The 19,527-nt window shown below is 38.0% G+C and overlaps 2 protein-coding genes across 2 annotated transcripts in view; both read right to left on the reverse strand.

The window, feature by feature from the left end:
* Positions 1-2,944: 2,944 nt before the first annotated feature.
* On the reverse strand, positions 2,945-11,146 carry rchy1 (ring finger and CHY zinc finger domain containing 1). Its single transcript, XM_028457561.1, has 9 exons — positions 11,066-11,146; positions 9,661-9,780; positions 9,086-9,201; positions 8,019-8,097; positions 6,890-6,934; positions 5,477-5,535; positions 4,790-4,819; positions 4,298-4,418; positions 2,945-3,438 (listed from the first exon to the last, which is right to left on the reverse strand). The coding sequence occupies exons 1-9, from the start codon at positions 11,114-11,116 to the stop codon at positions 3,247-3,249; spliced, it is 813 nt and encodes a 270-aa protein (XP_028313362.1). The 5' UTR covers positions 11,117-11,146; the 3' UTR covers positions 2,945-3,246.
* Positions 11,147-12,079: 933 nt separating this feature from the next.
* Positions 12,080-19,527, reverse strand: part of niban2b (niban apoptosis regulator 2b) — a 44,461-nt gene continuing 37,013 nt past the window's right edge. Inside the window, exons 8-14 of the mRNA XM_028458011.1 lie at positions 18,597-18,759; positions 17,355-17,542; positions 17,117-17,272; positions 15,145-15,258; positions 14,498-14,605; positions 14,062-14,173; positions 12,080-13,895 (exon numbers count right to left, since the gene is read on the reverse strand). Coding sequence (XP_028313812.1) covers positions 12,769-13,895; positions 14,062-14,173; positions 14,498-14,605; positions 15,145-15,258; positions 17,117-17,272; positions 17,355-17,542; positions 18,597-18,759 — 1,968 coding nt within the window. The 3' untranslated portion in view covers positions 12,080-12,768. The remainder of the gene's footprint in view (positions 13,896-14,061; positions 14,174-14,497; positions 14,606-15,144; positions 15,259-17,116; positions 17,273-17,354; positions 17,543-18,596; positions 18,760-19,527) is intronic.

A 19,527-nucleotide genomic window follows, 5' to 3' on the forward strand; every position in this document is an offset into this window, starting at 1 on the left:
CGCATATCTCAGTCAAAATAAATGCTAACACCAAATCTGAGATCCTTAGTTGGCATGTGACTGTGAGGAAATGCGCCAAATTAATGTAGGCCACTAGGAGGCGCTACAAATAACGAATATTTATATCTCTTAAATGGAAAGACCAATTTTTACCAAATTTGGAGGGCATGATCTTGCGTCCCTCCTGAGGCGATATCTCAAAGTTATTCACAATTGGTCAAAGTGGGAGTGGCTTGTTACATCATAACACATAAGTAAACAAACATTTATTTCTGCTGAAATATGTTGAGGGCAGTGAAATTTACAGGGTAGATATAGAAGACAACACAGACCACCCATACCAAAAATTGCACCACTAGGTGGCGCTATAATTGCGAACACATTTTGGCCTCGAACATTCACATTTTAATTCACATCTTCAAAAACTTCATATCCCATAGTTCCCCATATAGAGTCGCATCTTCTGACATAGGCCACAACATATTGCTTTTTGTAAGTCATTACATATCAAAAACCTACTTTTTTGAATTACTCGAGGTTTTGTCTAATCGGCATGAAACTTGACAGGTAGAGTCTTCATTTGGACCTGATCTAAAGTGGATAAAATAATTTTGTTGGCTGAAAATATGCGCAAATATTTACTGAGTAAATTTTTCTAGCCAGCTATAAAAATGCATTGCTGTTGCATATCTCGGTCAAAATAAATCCTTCGTGACGTACTTCCACGGGCTCTGCAAAACCTGTGGGTCGAGTCGCGCGGGAAGGCTTGGCCCCCTTTCATAACTGCTTGCAGTTCTAGTTTATTTTTTAAATCACTAAAATTACATGAAAATATATTTATTAAACCTAAGTGTTGTAGTATAATCAAGAAGAGTTCAACTATGTGTGCTCTGAGTTTTGTTTTTTTTAAACTACATGATATAGTACAGTTATTGCATATTTTATACTATTTAATGAAAAACAAAACACTAATATTTATAAAAGCACATCCGTTGAAACTAAGTGTTGTAGTATAATCATGAAGAGTTAATCTATGTGTGCTGTAAGTTTGATGACACTACAACATGTTACAGTAGTTATTGCATATTTTAGTACTTATTTAAGAAATCACTAAAATTACATGAAAATATATTTATTAAAACTAAGTGTTGTAGTATAATCAATTAGAGTTCAACTATGTGTGCTGTATGTTTCATGACACTACCACTTTCCTGTGTGAAGTTATTGGTTTTTATTTTTTGTATCTTTTTCCGGTGTTGCAATTTGCAGACGGTCCCATTGCATTCCAGCCACAGTCGGCTCCGCGGAGAGGATAATACAAATTCCCAAGCGCGGAGGACGGGCTCGTTTTGAGGAAAGTCCGGTTGTAGCTTGCAGTCCACCTTGCTGTGAATGCAACGAGAAATCGGTTTTTGTAAAAGCAATGTTCCGCTGATGAGTTATTGGTCCGGGAAAGCTGAATCTGTGAATATCTTTCTAACTTTAACTGGGACAGGAATGGCATGGTTCCTTCTGGTGCGTCTCAGTAACGCCGGGCCCAACGCATCACGGAGGTCCAACAGAACACTGCGGAAACGGCTCATAAGCCAGGCGTCGTCATCAGCCAATAGATCCTGTTGGTCTGGAAAGATCCTTTCCCTCCGGAGTCTCCGTTGCGCCAAGTCCTCCAGCAGAGCCAAATAAGCCATAAAGTGCGTCTTTACGCAGTGTGGGTGCGCGCTGATTTATATTCATCCATTAATTGCATGGAACAGCTACGGGTGTTGCAGCCAAAGATCACGTAGGTTTTTTGTTCTTTTTTTTTAAAAATATATATTAACCTGCCAGCAACCGTGAAAAAGAAAGGAGCAAGAAGGTCCGAAAAAAGGAATATAACATCGTATTTAAGAACACGGTTACAGGCCGCGTTATTGTTTGGATTTCATATAAAAACATGTGAAAGGTTTACCTTACAATGACATTCAATATGCTGTGGCTGCGCACACGTAGCGATTATATCCTTCATATATTGTGAAATGTTCGATTATTTCACAAAAATGTATTAATTTCACAGAGGTGTCTTTAGTTCCTTCCTTCTCCTGGTTTGCGCCAGGACTGTGTTACTATGGTAACCAAGGTGTTTTCTCGTTGATGAAATGGCCGTTCCAGTTAGAACCCGGCTTAACAGAGCCGGACTCTCAGGTTAAACTTAACCCTGAGCTGGGTTTGATGAAATACCCCTCTGGTTTCAATAAAGGGCAGTCACTCTTACTATTTACAACAAAATACACTAAATTAAAATACTTTTACTGAAATGTTGAGATGGACCAGGACCAATCAACGGCACTACTTAATACAAAATATGTATTCAGCAGAAAATGGTGGTTTTGGGGTTTAGTTACTCTTTAAGGAAAATAGGAATCAAAATATATACCATATATAATATAAAATGTTTCTGTTTGTATCATTGCTTTACTTGCAGATCTAAAATAAATTGCTCAGAAAGCAATCAATTGTAAACATAAGGCACAATTTTGGTAAAATTCTTATAACCTTAATTAAAATGCGTGGATTATTCTGTGCGGTCCAATCAAACTAGGTTAAATGTTGCCACTACGGTAAACTTCAGGACCAACGTTTTTAATTTGATTTTCTGTTTGAGTGAGATCATCCCACAGGCTGGACTGAATGCTCTGGTAGTCCACATTTGGCCCTGCAGACTCAAGTTTGTCACTCAAGCTCTAAACTGTAATAGAGCGGAAAAACCCATAAAAATCTGTGTATTTTAAATCTGAAGGATATATTGTTTACAATGTTTGATGTCAAAGCAAACGTTTTGTTTAAAATGTAACTGTACCTGAAGCTGGTTCCATTTCATAAAGATTAAATTTAACATGTACGCTGAGGAATTTTCTTTATATCAACCTTTAGGGGAAATGTGATGTTTTAAAGCCAAAGAACTTCAACGTGTCTAAAACACTGTATTTATACAAACAAACACACAGTGATGTAAAATGACATTACAGCACATGACAGCACACCAAATCCTTGATAAATGATGCAACTTGTGAAATGGTGATGTTATTCCCTGTGATGGATTATCCACAGTGTCCTTACATGAGATGGGAAACTCTCCAGCATCGTTACATTTAACCTAAACCTAGCCTGAGCTCTGTGTCGGAGTCGTACCGTCACGCCCTCCCATGGGCTCAGCCAATGGCAGGTCAGAAAAATGAATGATACAAAGAGTAAATGTTGATCCTTTCGTTAATGCGGGTCAGGAGAGCGACGTTCGTCCTGCTCCTCATGCTCAGGCTCAGTGTCCGCCTCTGGCTGAGGGTTGGGAACCTGCACGAGTCCTCCATCCTGCGCCGTGTTATACGAGCCACAGCCAGCGCACTTCATCCCCAGCACGTGGAAGGTTACGCTGCAGTGGGTCTGACAGTCGTTACAAATAACCTAGAGTGGGACAACCACACAGCAAATAAAGATGAACCTATAAAAACCAAGGAAGTGTTTACAAGTATATCAGAATTAAAAATAACTCTCCTTAAAGGATCGGTATTATGAAACTGCACAATGGTTTTGCTACAGTGATATACATCTCTTTAGCCTCATTCAGAGAGCTAAAGTAAAAAGTCAGCTGCAAACAGGCGAGTTGGATTTTCCTCGTCCCGTGACATCACATACCGGGAACTCTTTCTCGTTTCGCCTTTGAGATCTGCCGTCTTTGTGACACAATGAAATTGAAATACTTTGACTAAAATGTTGAGAGTTGGACCAGAATCCATCAACTGCACTACTTCATACCCAAATACATTTGTATTCACCAAAAAAGTCATGGGTTCTTGTCACCGTACTCATTATAAACACACAAAAACTAAAATAATCTAATGCAATGATGTTCTACACTTGTGGGTCTTGGGCATTTACCGTATTTCCTGAAGTAGAGGCCACTTTTCACAAAATGTACAATTGATGCGTAAAAAACGTGAAGAAAAAAAAAAGTCATAGGCATGGAATATATTTGCTGACAATTCTAAAAATTAATCTGACCTTTTGAGTTTAAGTTGCCTTAGAGAGAACTGGCTTATTGTGGCTAAGTATTCATAGTGATGCAGCTTTTGGATCCTTCAATGTGGACTCTTCCTTCCTATCACTATGAAGCAAAGTTTTTCAGATTTGGGTTGGTCACCCACTAATAAGGAACGTGAGCTGAATGAGACACGTTACTGCTAATCTAATGATAATGCTTTGCTACCATATTAATAGAATTGATTGTGCTCAAACATCAATCATGTGTTGTGTGAGACCTTACTCTGACTGTGGCGCCCTGGTACTCTGAGGGCATGGGAGTCTGAGCGATGTCTTTGTCCATCTGATCCCAGTGATCCTCCATGTTCCAGGCTGAGTGCATACAGAGAGGGCAGCGATATGCTCTGAAAAATAAAACACACACACAATCAACATGATCTTCAGTAGATCATTGTGATGCTTATGTGACATTTTTCACTGGACTGTGGGCATTTTCAAAAGAAAAACCAAGAAAATACAGCAAAATATTTGTATTTTTGGTTCTTTGTCTGTAAAGCAGTGGTTCTAAATTCATTTAACTTCACTGGTTATTTCCAGTTCGAACCACTGTATCTTCCAGTGAAACCAACCCACTATCCCTCTTTTTCTAAACTTGTTTTTATTATACACATATAAATGAAATGAGTTGGACTTTGGAGCATCTGACTTACGTTTTTCACACACCATCATGAAGCCTTTTTTAGTCTATTGAAAGCGAAAGACTCATTAAACCTACCCAGTTCGGACCATATCGTCAAAGCAGGTTCTGCGGGCAAACACACAAATACATGAAGTTAATTCCTCTGTCACACAGGAAACAAACATCAATCATTAATGAGACTTTAGTTCTTATAAACTGGTGTTTTGTCTTAAATTCTCACATAAAAATTACATCTAATTGGTTATTTAACGCCAAGTCCCGCCCCTTTACTCTAAACTGACCCCTACTTCAAAATCAGCCACTGATAGGAGAAAATGTGATTGTTTTATAAAAGGGTTTTTCTTTAGTCTCTAATTTTTATTCAAATGTGATGAATTCCTGTCATAGTTTCAGTCCTCCTGCCTTTTTTCTGCACATTTAGTCTTAGTCAGGCTAATTTATGAATAACGGTACGCTTTTTTGCAGAGACACTATATATAATTTGTACTTATATGAGAATGACGTAGTTTAAAAATATATTTAAATGAACTTACTAACGATACGTTAAAATGACTCATGACCTTCATGAAAACGCTGTGAGAAAAAATACTGTTTTACACAAGAATGATGCATATTTACAGTGATCAGTGAAATAACTGTTATATAAATAAAAATATAAAATACATATTCTTATGTTTTGCCTCTACAATAAAATCGACTGATGGTTTAGTCATTTGCTGCCTTGAAAAAAACGTTTTTTCAAGAAGAATTTCAAATTCGTACTTGTGTAAAAGATGACCACAGGGAAGAACTTGCGCTCCGATCCTGGATGTGTGGATGTCCTGTGAGAAAGAAACAGACGTTCAACTATAGGGCTCTACAAACAAGCCTCCTTCTGCTGTAAATAAATATAGATAAATATAGAATTTACATCAAAGAATACCTTTATTAACATTGTTTTTTAGTCTGTAACAGAAAAGATTTATAAAGAGCATCAATTTGCCTGAAATGAAAAAATTAAAAATTAAACTATAAACATTTTCATTTTTCATTTCATTTTACTATAAGTAATTTTTTTTGGCAAACTCTTAATAACTACCATAAGCTTCGTTCTCGCTCGCTCGCCACGCCATCCCCCTATGCTGTAAGAAATCCCTGGTGAGAACCCTGTTGTGGTAATGTGGTAGAAAAAAATAACAGTACTTACCCTGATCAGGGAAATCCTCAGTGTACTGAAGTAATAGTTGTTCAGTACACTGAAGAATTCTGACATCATCACTCTCTACAGTGATGAAAAATAATAATAAAAACAAGGTGCATTACAATAGGATCCTACGCTGTCAGGCTCTAATAATAATAACAATAATAATAATATTAAATATAAAGGATAAATGATGGATATATACATATACAAAAGTGCTGTAGGTAATTTTGACTTGAACCATTTGATACTAAAAAATAAAATAAAATAAAGTGAATAAATAATAATACATTCAAATTAACCAGCAACATTAACTCAGTAGCACAATATATAAAACACATTAACCTAAAAAACAAAAATGAATAAATAAATTTGTGCTGATTGACAAAAAATGTGATCCTCACACAGGGAGTGTGTCATGTAAAAACGTACAAAAGCAATAAACAAACAGTCTGTGATGCTGTCAGTTGCTTCATCAAATTGCTGGCAAAACATTTGTCTTTCAGTTTATCAACCAGCTGTTCTTGAAAAACGTTTATACGTCTGGCGACACTGTCATTGGACAGAATTTTTGTTTCATCTAGCATAATGCAAACAGTGCTCGCTGGTTTACTGACGTATAGCATTCACAAAGCAGGATGTTTGTTCGCAATATTCGACACTTTTTCGCTGAAAAAACTCAAGCAGCTTAACAGCTTGATTGGGGTGTAACATCTTTAAGTGACGCCTTAATTTATTTGGCTTCATGCTGTTTGCTGCCAACATGTTTAGTCACGGTAAACACAGCGGTCTTTCCTCGTCTTCCACCATAATGACACTGAAACCAAGCGCTACATACCCGTCATCATATTTCCTCGTCTTAACTTTCACATTTGTTTGTCTCATTATCTCAGTCTCTCTCCGCCGTTCTTTTCATCCCTGTTAAATATTTTTTCAAGGGTGTGTCCCACTATTTGAAAAGGGCTGGTGTACAATATGTGTATGTGTGTCCTTACCTCCATACACACAGGGCAGTTCTGCCTCGACACGTTTTCAACACACTGAAACAGGAGAGAAGGTTTTACTGTTGATCACATGGAGAGAAGGATGCTGAGAATAGTAGGAGCTAATTGACTATAAATACTAGAATAAAGTCTTTAAATGAAAATGAAGAACTTTTGTTCTTTACTGCATCTGACATTTGTTGTAGCTGGTGTTTTACAGTCATGTAGATTTTGCTTGTTTGACGCAGCAAACAATTAATTTGTTGAATGAGACATTTCTGTAGTGTCTCATGTCTGCAAAAAAACCCATTTTGAATAGATGAAACTTTCGCATCTTTCCACATTAACATTGGGTGGAGCCTCCGATTTTCTGTGATCCCAGAAAACAGACAGAACTAGAATATTTGCATTTCCTGATGAAAATGCAAGTGAGGATGCAGGTTCTGGCCTGCGTCGCACTGCATTAGCCAACATCAGCATTAACCTGGCATTGATATTAGCATTAGCATTAACATTAGCCTAGCATTTGCATTAGCTACCTGCATCCTCACTAATAAAGTACATGGATTACAATAGTGAGAATGCAGGAGGCATCCTCACTAATTAAGTGTATGAAAAGGAAATAAATGACACGGACTACACTCTCACATACATGTTCTAGGAGAACATCATGTATTTCTACCACACTTGCCTCCTAAAACAAGTGGCTGAATGTGTTGCAAGAGTTAAAATGAAATAAACAGACAAACATCAAAAATGGGATCTTGGAGTTATTTCACCATGCAGGTCTGCTCTGCACTACTGAAGCATAAAACATTTAATTGTAACAAATGTTAACTCAAATAAAGCCCATTGGGAAGTTTACTCTGCCAGTAATGACATAAAATTAGGGAAAGCCGATAAAAAAACAGGACGCCATAATTTGGCATACATACAGTATATAATGTTGCCTTGGATAGTTATATGACTAATTAAAAACATTATATCCTTATTCCTTTTTTCACCCTGTAATGAATGAGAACTGGGAACCACACCTACAAATAATTATGAATGAAAATGCAACATATTTCTTCATTTAGTTTTTCTTGAAATTGCTCCTCTGGGACAAATTAAGACAATTGAATGAAGGGTTAAAAGTCACCTTGTGGTTCCCTCGCAGGTCCAGAGCTAAACACAGATTACACTTCTCACAGTGGAAGTACTTCTCTCTGGGTCCGATCCTAAACAAACAAACAAACAAACAAACAAACACACACACACACACACACACACACACACACACACACACACACACACACACACACACACACACACACACACACACACACACACACACACACACACACACACACACACACACACACACACACACACACACACGTAATTATAATTGTAACTGTAATTGAAAACATCTGTTGCTGTTGTAATTATATGTAAATTGTAATGGAGTTCAGATCATTGACTTTGTAACTGTAATTGGCAAGGAAAATATAAAAAAAAAACTACAATTTAATTAAAACGCAAAACTGGGGAACCATGTTACAGTTGTATGTACAGTTCTATTAACAAATGCGTTTCATATCAAGTTTTGCCTACTAAATTTCAGTTTTTTTGAGTATCATTTAAGTTTTTTTTTTTTTTTTTTTATAAATTGAAATTGAGGTGTATACTGACAGAAAAAAGGCTCAGGCGCCCACACAAACAACATTAATACCAATATTTTCAATGATTAGGAAGCTTAACTAGGTAACCAAGAGATGAGAAACAAATGAGATACTATTTTTTAGCGTATGTTACAGCTGATTTAAGACATGGGTCAAAACCGACCGGTTATCATAAGAGATGCTAACAGAAAACTAACAGGTTAAGTTTTATGAGGTTATTTCTTAAAGGCTCAGTAACTGGGATAAATTTAACTTGAACTTCAGTAACTGAGAATGTAACTGTAATTTACTTTCAGTGGAAAAATAATAATTGTAATTTTAATTGGAAAAAATGCCGGTCAACGTAATCATAATTCAGTTGAAACCGTAATTTAAGACGTGATTGTAATTGAACAATGTAATTGACCCCAACCCTGACACAAGTGTCAAAAGTATACAAACTAAATTATTCTTTTCAAATAAGACTCGTGAATTTTGGTATAAATGCTCTGTAGTGTTGCATTAGGACTTATTTGAATGGAATAAAAATGGGAAAAAAACAAACCTGCATATCCCACAGTCCTGACAGTGAAACTGCTTCTTATCTTTGTCGAACAGGTGACACACGTTGCAGTAATACTCCCCAAACTGCACCTGACACTGCTGACAACTCTGCTGCGCCTGAAACAACAAAGATAAACGATGATAATGATTATTTCTTTTTTTTGTTTTTTTTTTGTTTAAGGATTTTTTTGGCTCTAGTGGCCTTTATATGACAGTTGCTTGACAGGAAAGGGATCAGAGAGAGCAGGGAATGACACGCAGGAAAGGGTCCCAGGCCGGGAATCGAACCTGGACCCGCTGCAGGTGAGGAGCTACAGCCTCCGTACATGGGGCGGGCGCTCAACCCACTGAGCTACACACCGCCCCGATAATGATTATTTCTGCTCATTTCCCTCTTCCACGCATCAATGTCAGTGTGACAGATTCAGCAGATAAATCCATTTTCAGTCTGCGCTTTAACATGTTACAAACAGACATTTAAGGTTATTTCCTCAAAATATAATGAGTAGAAAGGACAGAGTTGTTGTAAAATACTGTAGTACAGCAACCAAGTTTTTGTGATGAATGATGCGTTACCTGTTGGAGGGTGAGACACTCGGAGCACTGCACCTCTTGGACTTTGAAGCGATCCATCTGATGGTTCTCCTCCGCATCGTGGCACAACCGGCACACGTACAGCTTACCACAGCACGGAGCCTGATGTACAGACCAACCACAATGAGCAGGGTGAGGGTGAAGGAGAAATTCATTCATCATAAAAGGCTTAATGTATTCAGTGAGAGGGTTTTTTTTTTTTTTTACCAATTTTTCTTATAATGTAAACAATCCATAATTTTAATTCAAAACATCCACAACGCCATTATGTCTTGGTTTAATTGTAATTAAAGTTATCTACAAAGATAATTTCATTCCATTAAGAAGACTCGATATAGAGTTAAAGACATCTTGAGCACCACATGGATATTAAAAGTGAGGTTATCATGGTATGACATATAAGGATTTTCACAACATGACAATTCAGAAAATGGGCAAAATCGGAAAAAGTCTGCTTGAATATTAGGATGGAAATAAAAAATACTTTGAAATGCTATACAGGACTAACAAACACTAATACATATAGTTTGAAATAAATAGATTTAGAGTCATTTAAAGACATTTTCAAATCCCTTTAACACAATAAAATACATATAAATAACGTTTGGGTCTTATTATTATTGGGATAACGTTATTGACCGGTCTGTATGTTTAATTTTAAACTATATTCCGGATATGTAGTTAAAGCGTAATATGTTATGGTTTTGTTTATTCAGGTAACTTTTTTCACAAAAATTGATCTCCAGACATGTTTCGACTGCCAACTGTCAGTCTTCCTCAGAGGTGATTGCTTTGATGTATCCCTACGGGTTTTTCATAAGGAAAACATCAGAGCGTCTCTTCTTGCCTGAATAAACTGACCCTTAATTCAATTAAATTGAACTTTGTTTGTATAGCGCAAATTACAACAAAGTCATCTCAATGCGCTTATCAAAATATAAAATCATAATAAACATAATGTAAATGCGAACGTTCACAGACGAGCCCATGTCCGCTCTAGCGGTTGTTACCTTAACATATCTAAAAAAATAAATTAAAAAAAGACATGGATTTGACGTTTAGTTATGCCACATTCATGCTTTCAATATTAAGCCATTTATTGACTGGTGGGCATGTAGTGTCCATAACTAGGCTGACAATAACACTATCGGAAAACGCTTCCAAGTGACCCCCGTAAAAGTGATTAAGTACTCTCGTTATACAGTTGGGAACTACGTATTCAGAAAATATCTTATACATTCGGACTAATATATCTAATGAGCCACCGCCTTGTTTATGTAATGTGTGAGCAGTCGGAACCACAGAAACCATCCCTCTGTAGCTGCAGCTCAGACGAACGGCTCGTTAAAAAAGATTACAAACACGCAAGAGCAGTTTTTCAACTTACTTTTAACAAACATCGCCGCAAATAATGCTCACAGCCAGCAGGAGAAGCCATGTTTGACCGGAAGAAGGCGTTTCACTTCCGGTATCAGGTGCTCGGCTGCCATCTATCGGCATGGAATGAGCAGCACAACCACAGCAGGACGAAAAACACACCTGTAAACTAATTTGTTTGATTTAATTTGTCCCTTATGGACGATCAATTATGCCAAAATTAAAAATAAATAAATATTAAATAGATGGCTAGATTAATAAATAAATAAAATTATAGCATATATTTAAGTATTTAGTGATTCATTTTTGGCATATATATTTAGGTATTGAGTGATTTATTTTTTATTTTTCCAGGGGAAAAAAGTATCTATAAAAAGTTCACAATTTTTTTCCCTAGATTTATAATATAATAAAAATACATCTTCAATTGTTTACATGTGTAGTTATAGATTAATATGATACATTTTACATTAAATGTCAAACCAGCCATTGATGCTATAAATGGTAAAGTATAGTATATACTTCTAAATTTCACCTGTTTATTTTATTTGCTAGGAATGTCAATCTTTTTATTTTATTTAAAATGAGTTGCTGGAAATGTTATAATTGTATAATTGAACTATTATTTTGTACTGTTACCCAATCTTCATATACAATAAACCAAAGAGATTTATCTTGTGAGTTGAAGATGAATCACATAACAGTTATCACAAATCGGTGAGTAAAAAAAAAAAATCCTAATATTTTAAGGTGTGCTATGTAAAGCTTGGAATTACATGTATATTACGTGAATAGTTTGGCAGTAAAATAAAAGACTTCTCTATGTCAACAGGTGGCAGTTCTTAGAATTTCAAGACTTAGTATTGTTTCAAAGCCCGAAACCAGAAACAAATGCTGGAAAAAACCTACTGCTACAAAGACAACAAGAGGAGACACTTATAATTATTGATAATTATTTAATAACAATCATTTGAAAACACACAGGAGTAAAATAAATCTAAAAATATACTAGAAAAAAAAAAAAAGACATTTCCAGGGTGCAAAATAAATAGAACAGGAGGATGTGACGAGCTATGTAAATGTGAAACAATGTAAAAAGAAGTAAAATGACAGTTTGGCAGTTCTGTGCTCCACATTCAAACATAATATACATAAGCTTTCCTTGTTAAGCGGTTAACTCAAATTAAAAAAATGTCATTCCTGCCAACATAAAGTAATATCGACTCAAAGGCAAGATTAAACTTAACAAATAAGACATTTGATGCATCCTGGATGTTATTCTCAGCTGGTCATTTAGGTCCAATAATGGCCATATGTGCTCCAGCAATCCACCTTCCAACCACTTCAATTATATCTTGAATTGCTGTTGGTCAATGAATGCCGTACAAGAACCAACATTATCCTACCAAAAGCTCCCGAACTACACACGTTTCTAACGCACAGTCAGTGGCTCAAGGTCAACCACTGCTTGAACATCTACCAGGTGATAGTGTGCCAGGGAAAAGGGGGTGGGCCAAAGGGAGAGACGATGTGAAATAAAACAGAATAGTGAGAACACCCAGTTGAGTGATTGTGTGTTATGATGACAGTAAAATGGTATGACGCATCTTTGAACAAACATTTAAACAAAGTCTGGGCACACAGAGCCAAGGACAGAGAGCTCTGTGATCACTGCCCCCTGGTCTTATGGTCACTGGATTTGAGTTCTGGGGGTTAAGTCACCACCGATTCCTCATTTGTGGGCATTTCCACTACATCACTGGCAGGAGATTGGAAACCACTGTCGTCATGGGGCGGTGGAGTGATGGTCGACATCTTCTCTGGGGGGCTTTCTGCAGGCATTACAGTGTCAGATGGGATACTCTCAGCTGGAGAGGGTGGGGGCATCACCTCCTCTGACTCGGTTTTACTGGTTGGTGGTTGCTCCTCAACTACCACCGGATCCAAAACCAACACTTCAGAGACCTTGCAATCTACCCCTTTATTATCCTGGTCCTCCACCGGTGCAGATCCCTGGACTTCCACCTGAGCCGATGGCTGGACTTCTACTGTTACAGATGCCTGATCTTCTACTGGTGCAGATGCCTGATCTTCTACTGGTGCAGATGCCTGATCTTCTACTGGTGCAGATGCCTGATCTTCTACTGGTGCAGATGCCTGATCCTCCACCTGAGCCGATGCCGGGACTTCCATCGTTGCAGATGCTTGGTCTTCTACTGGTGCAGATGCCTGGTCCTTTACTGCTCCAGATGTCTGGTCTTCTACTGGTACAGATCCCTGGTCGTCCAATGGTGCAGATGTCTGATCCTTTAATGATGCTGCTGCCTCCTCTTGAACTACATTCACCGAGTTGTCCTTTGTTGACATCTCTAGTGCCACTGCCTCCTGCTGCTTCAGTACCACGTCATTCTTCTCCTTTGCAGCTACTTCAACCTCCAGTGAGACCTCTTCAGTTTTTGCATGAGTCATGACTGAACCGTTGGACATGCCAGATGGAGTTTCATCATCAGCCTCATCCTCTTCTCCGACCGTCTCCTCTGGGATGTCGTCCACGCCGGGCACCTCCAGGCAAGACTCCCCAAGCACACTGTTGGAGCCCTCCACCTGAATCATGGACACCACCTGCTTCATCCTCCTTTTCTTATGTGACTCTCCGCCCACGCCGTCACCTTCGGCTTCCTCCGCGGCCCCGTCAGTCTCCTCCGGGGCTCCCCCGTACTGCCCAGCCCAGTCAATGGAGGGGTTCTCTCCCAGGAGGTGAAGACTGGGGTCGCTGTTGCTGAGGACAATGCTGTCTCTGTAGAGGTTGTGTCGTCGCTGGACGGCCGCCTCCTTCACAGCTACAGAGGAAGAAAAGGGGTTAACCTTAGAAAATCCCTCAAACTATAAAACACATTCCTACATTAAGAAGAAGTTGAAGTTTGAACAGAAAATGTGTCTAGTCCAGCGGCTTTATCAAGAGAAAAATCTATAAAGTGACAAGAGCTTCCACTCTGTTGGACTCACCCATCATGATGTCCTTCATAACAGAGTGCAACACCACCTCCTCAAAGATGTTCTCCACAAGGATGAACCTGGAGAAGTCCTCAAAGATGAGCTCCTGGAAGCGTGGCAGCTCCTGCAACACCAATCAAAAAACCAAACTGGTCAACATCTTTTGGGCTACATTCCCAAAGGGCTACATGGTACATGGTATTGGACTTGATTTTGATAATGTGTTTATTATTACAGTGCTTAACAATATCAGCACATTCACCCATTCATACACCTAGTCTTGTCTACAACTGGGAGCAACCTAAGGTTCAGTGTCTTGACCAAGGACACTTCGACCGATGGCAGCCTTGGGATCAAACCCCCAACCCCTAGATCAGAAGGCGACCCCTCTACCACCCTACGTGAAGCTAAAGGGCAGGAGTTGGGCAGTTGTATTTGTCGGACTTACCGAGACACAGGAGGGGCTGAGCTGCTTCAGCATGTACGGGATGAAGATCTGGAGAAGAGCTTCACGGAAGAAACGCTTCCTCACCGTGCTGCTGTCATAGTCGAATTTCTAAACGATGAAAAACCAATATTCATATTTTCATTGATTAGGAAGCCTAACAAGGTAACCAAGAGATGAAAAACAAATTAGATGATTGACATTTTTTTTTTTAGTGTATTTTACAACTGTTTTAAGACATGGGACAAAACTGAGGAGGTTAAGTTTTATGAGCCTATTTATGAAAGGCTTAGTATCTGTGATTATTTTTAATTGAAAATATAAATGTAATTGACTTTCAGGAGGAAAATAATAATTGTAATTTTAATTGTATTTGGGGAAAAAAAATGTTGGTTAAAGTTATCATAACTGAGTTCTAACGGAACATGGATAATTGAAGATGTAATTGTAATTTAAAAATGCAATTGACCTACCATTAGTTTATATTGCATGGTGGCAAATTTAAATGCCTTATTATGTAGAAGATTGTTTACAATAAATGCAGGGTTTTTGTGTGTGCCTTTTATTTCTACTACTGGAGTTAATATATTTTGCCTTCAGGAGGCATAAGGTTATAACTTATTACTGGTTATAACTTATAACTTGTTTACCTTAATGACCCGATCTTGGCAGCGCTGGATAGTCTTACAGATATCCTCGGATCCCTGAGCCTCGAGGCTCTGGTGGAGGATCTGCTCAAACGTGTACACGGCATCATCCATTTGCTGCGGACAGATGCGAGAGGATATCGGTGAATCAGTAGTTGACAAATTCATTATTGTCGTTTTAAAACATACATACAGCACATCAAAGACTGCAGTACCTTGCCTGAGCCCACATGAGGCACTACAACATTGCTATTCAATATACACAGGCATAGAGGGCAGTAGGGTTGAAAATGTTCCTTTAGTCATGTAATTACTTAAGTTCAATCTTGCAAAATTGCTTCATTTAGACCTGTGAATTTCACCTGGATGGTTATATGGGACGCACAACAAACTCTTCTGTTAATGCCTGAGTGCTGTTGGGGACTTTTTGTTTTAATGTGTTGATTTGTATGCATTTTCTCTAATTAAACAATTGGTACGGAAAAATAAAGAACAATAATTTCTTTATAATTGAACACTTCTGCGTCACAATGATACAGTAAAGTGTCAACATCCTGGCATCTAACATGATACAGTTCTCCTTTTATTAACTTCCCTGGTTCTTGTTGGCTTTCACGGCATTGAGGAAGTTTCCTGTTCATGGATTTCAGTATGGTTAGAGGTCACAACCTTTAACAGCAATTTAAGATCTTAGTTTTTCAACATTAAGCTAATGCGGACCAGCTACTAAACACAATTCCAGTACTGAGAAAGGTACAAGGTAACCTTCAACATCACCCAAACAATTGAGATTTAGCCAAGTGTTGACCTTGAAAATCTACACAAGTCAAAGTCACTGAGTGAACTCCAAGAGTGAGACTCCTGGAAGGTTTGCGTACAAGCCTGGGACGAAGGACTTCACAACATGACGTCTTGTCCACTGCTGAGCTATTGCTTGAACTCTGAATGACCTTGTATTGGAGGGTAACCCCGCCTCACACACTCTGTGGGCCGATAGGCCTCACAGTAGAGATCAGGATGGGAGATGTCTCAAAGGTGGGGGTTGAATGCCTGCGCCTCTTAGAACTTTGCAAAGAGTTTCTGTGCAAGTCTGGACACATTGAAGATTAATGCAATTACTCTGAGGGCTGCAGTTTAGGGCACAGGAGTTGTTCTGTTGGTGCATTTTAACAGAGCATGAATAGACTGTGAGAAGGGGGGGATTCACTAAACTGCTTGCTGTTGCACAAGGAAGCAATTATTATACATTTGTGTGAGAGACTGAGATCATCTTTTAAAGCAGTTTCTCAAACGGGGGGTACGTCTACCTAGGGGTATGCGATGGCGCTACAGGGGGTACTTGAGACAGAAACAGAGAGAGAGAGAGAGAGAGAGAGAGAGGCGCGGGGGGATTGTAATGATCATTTTAAGTTTAAAATGATAATCATACTAAATATTACCAGCAACACACAAAACGACAACAAAGACACACTAAATGAGAGAAAAATACACCAGATTACTACAAAATACACAAAAACAACAGAGGAACTTACAAAATGACATAAACAAACAAAAACACACACACTGAGAGAGAATAATTTAAATAATACCAACAATACACAAAAAAAACAACAACAAAAACACACAAAATAAGATAAAAATATACTGAATAATAAAAAGAACAGACAACAACAAAATACACAAAATGACACCAAAAAAACACAAAATGATGATAGAAATGATCTTGATTAGAACATGAACTGAAAACACAAAGGTCAGTGTTGGTCCCAGATCAGGAGGGAGATGAACGTAAATGATAAAAACTATAGAAATACATCTATTCAGGAAGCACTAAATACTGTTTCATTCCACTTATTTACAAAATGAGATTCTTTAAAATATGTGTTATCACTCATTAATTCCAACATTATGTTCTGAGCAAAATGTACAGTCAGACATAAGGAGGTACTCAAACCAAGCTCATTCATCATATCACCTCTCTCATGAGGATCTGAGCCCTCTGCACAAACACTGATGGGCTGGAGACGTCAAACCTCTGTTGCAGACCCTCCAGACTCAGCTGCTCCACCTTCTCATAGCAGCTCTGCATCTTCACTGGGTGGTAGGCCAGCATAGAGATCTTCTCCATGTGCTGAGGAGGACCAGGAAGGTTTTACACTGCACAAAGGCGAAATACCGTACTGATATCTCTTGCGCCAGTTTCAGACTCTCACCTGTGCCACCGTCTCCTTGGTGCCCTCGTTCAACGTGTTCTTGCTCATATCCACCAGCTCCCTGAAGAAGACGTCACGCACCTCGGAGAAACCGCGGCTGGTGGGCTCCATCAGAGCGTCGAGGATGGAGCCGATATAGGGCTGGATGCTGACCTTCAGCAGCTTCTCTGCTTTGGGAAGGACCACCGCTGTAGGAGGAACGATTACACAGTTTGAAATCTGGTCTGGCATAAATGTATCTGGATACTTTTGAGTATTAATTTACACAGTTGTTTAGCCAATAGAAAGACATGTTAATTATTGGCATTAAATTCTTTTTTATACAGTTTGAACTGATAAGTCAACTTGAAAACGTCATCCTGCCAGGGTTGTGGCAGTTACAGCTACAATTACATTATCAGTTACCCATATTCAATTACAATTCAATTACGATTACAGTGACCAGCATTTTTCCCAATTACAATTCATTTACAATTGTTTTTCATCCTCTGGAATTAAATTACAATTATGATCTCAATTACAAAAGTTAATTTACAATTAATCACAATTACTGAGCCTGAAATAAATAATCTAAAAACCATGATAACCATCCTGTTGTGTTGTGTTAGCATCTCTTATGATAACGGGTCCTAAATCAGCTGTAAAATGCACTCCAAACAAATGGCTATCATTTAATTTCTTTCCTATCTATTGGTTACCTTGTTAGGGTTCCTAATCAATGAACATATAGGTTTTAATATTTTTGATGTGGGTGTATGAGGCTTTTTTGTGTCAGTATAGCCCTCGATTTCATTCTTTTTTTAAATGGTAAAATGTGGGAAAGCTTGATATGAAACATGTTTTTCTAATTATTAATAATTACATATGTGGAGAACTGTACATAGAACTGTAACATGGTTCCCCAGTTTTAAGTTATGACGTTTTCATGGCAATTACAAATACAATCTCAGTTACAATTTAATTACGATTAGGACACCAACAGATCATTCAAATTACAAATACGCGATAAAAGGAATTAATGATCAATTACGCAATTACAATTATAATTGACCCCAACCCTGAATCGCACCCATTCACACTTTGACCCTACAGTGAAAGACTACAGTAGGACAGACAGGACAGCCTGCTGGGACTAAGGTTATACAGATTTTGTTATTAGCTGATCAAAACACTATTTGAATCTTAGCCTGAATAATTTTCATATTTCAGCTTAGATCTTGTGGACGGCTCTAAAAGTTTAACCTCTGATCTTGTTGGTGACATGCTCCTTGGATGTGATGATCTGGTCCATGTCTGTGCGGATGGAGGCCTCCAGAGAGGAGCGAGCTCCCTCACAGCGCTGCAGCATGGCCTCGTACTGCGCCTGGCACTGTCCCTGCACCATACTGTACACAGCATCACTGATCTGCACAAGAAACACACACACTGCTGAACATATTTGTTATCGTTCTTTCACACTGGATCAAATAGACCCAAACTCTGAGAAATGAATGAATAGAGGAAATTCAAGAACAGAACTAATGGAGAACCTCAATTTACACATTTAATTATTAAGTGTGTTGGTTGTAAATCATCAAATTATAAAACATGATTGTGCATTTCCAATTGGTGCCAATAATAGCACACGTATTCTTTTACTGTTTCTATAAGAGCAATTGTTATAAATTACCCAGTAATAGCATTTTGTGTTTGCAAATTAAAATAGATAGACTCTTTTCTTTCACGTGTAAAAAAACACATTTTTCAGATCAAAACTGTAGGGAAATATTTACCTTGATAAATATGTTTTTTTGCCCTTTTAGTTAAAATCAGTGCATTTATGTAGGTTTTTTTTTTTTTTAATTTACAGTATCTAAAGGGTTTAAAATCAGTTTCAAAAGAAAGAGAAAAAAGGAGGTCCAGTATGGGGCACTGAGTGTAAAGTTCCACATGCTAAAATAAACAGCAACGTTTTGCAACATTGAGCAACAAACCATGTTTAAAAAACATGTGAATTTCTTCACGTTACTTTTGACCAGATTTACAGCAGTATTTGTGAAATTTGTGATATTTACTTTTTTTGTGGAAATATAATGTCAATGTTAAATCTAAATGTTACATTTAAATATAAATGTTACATTTAAATGCTAAATATTAAATCTAAATGAGCTTTTATTTTGGAATTTCAGGTGAA

Source organism: Gouania willdenowi, chromosome 9 (genome assembly GCF_900634775.1).
Source record: "Gouania willdenowi chromosome 9, fGouWil2.1, whole genome shotgun sequence".
NCBI lineage: Eukaryota > Metazoa > Chordata > Actinopteri > Blenniiformes > Gobiesocidae > Gouania > Gouania willdenowi.

What these genes read in the sequence shown, in the direction of transcription:
- rchy1 (XM_028457561.1), bottom strand. Translation starts at nt 11,116, where the DNA reads ATGGCTTCTCCTGCTGGCTGTGAGCATTATTTGCGGCGATGTTTGTTA. An exon ending in ACCTGCGAGGGAACCACAAG is followed by an intron (nt 6,935 to 8,018) that starts GTGACTTTTAAC and finishes CTCCTGTTTCAG; the next exon opens with TGTGTTGAAAACGTGTCGAG. An exon ending in TGTGGTCATCTTTTACACAA is followed by an intron (nt 4,820 to 5,476) that starts GTACGAATTTGA and finishes GTTTGCCCGCAG; the next exon opens with AACCTGCTTTGACGATATGG.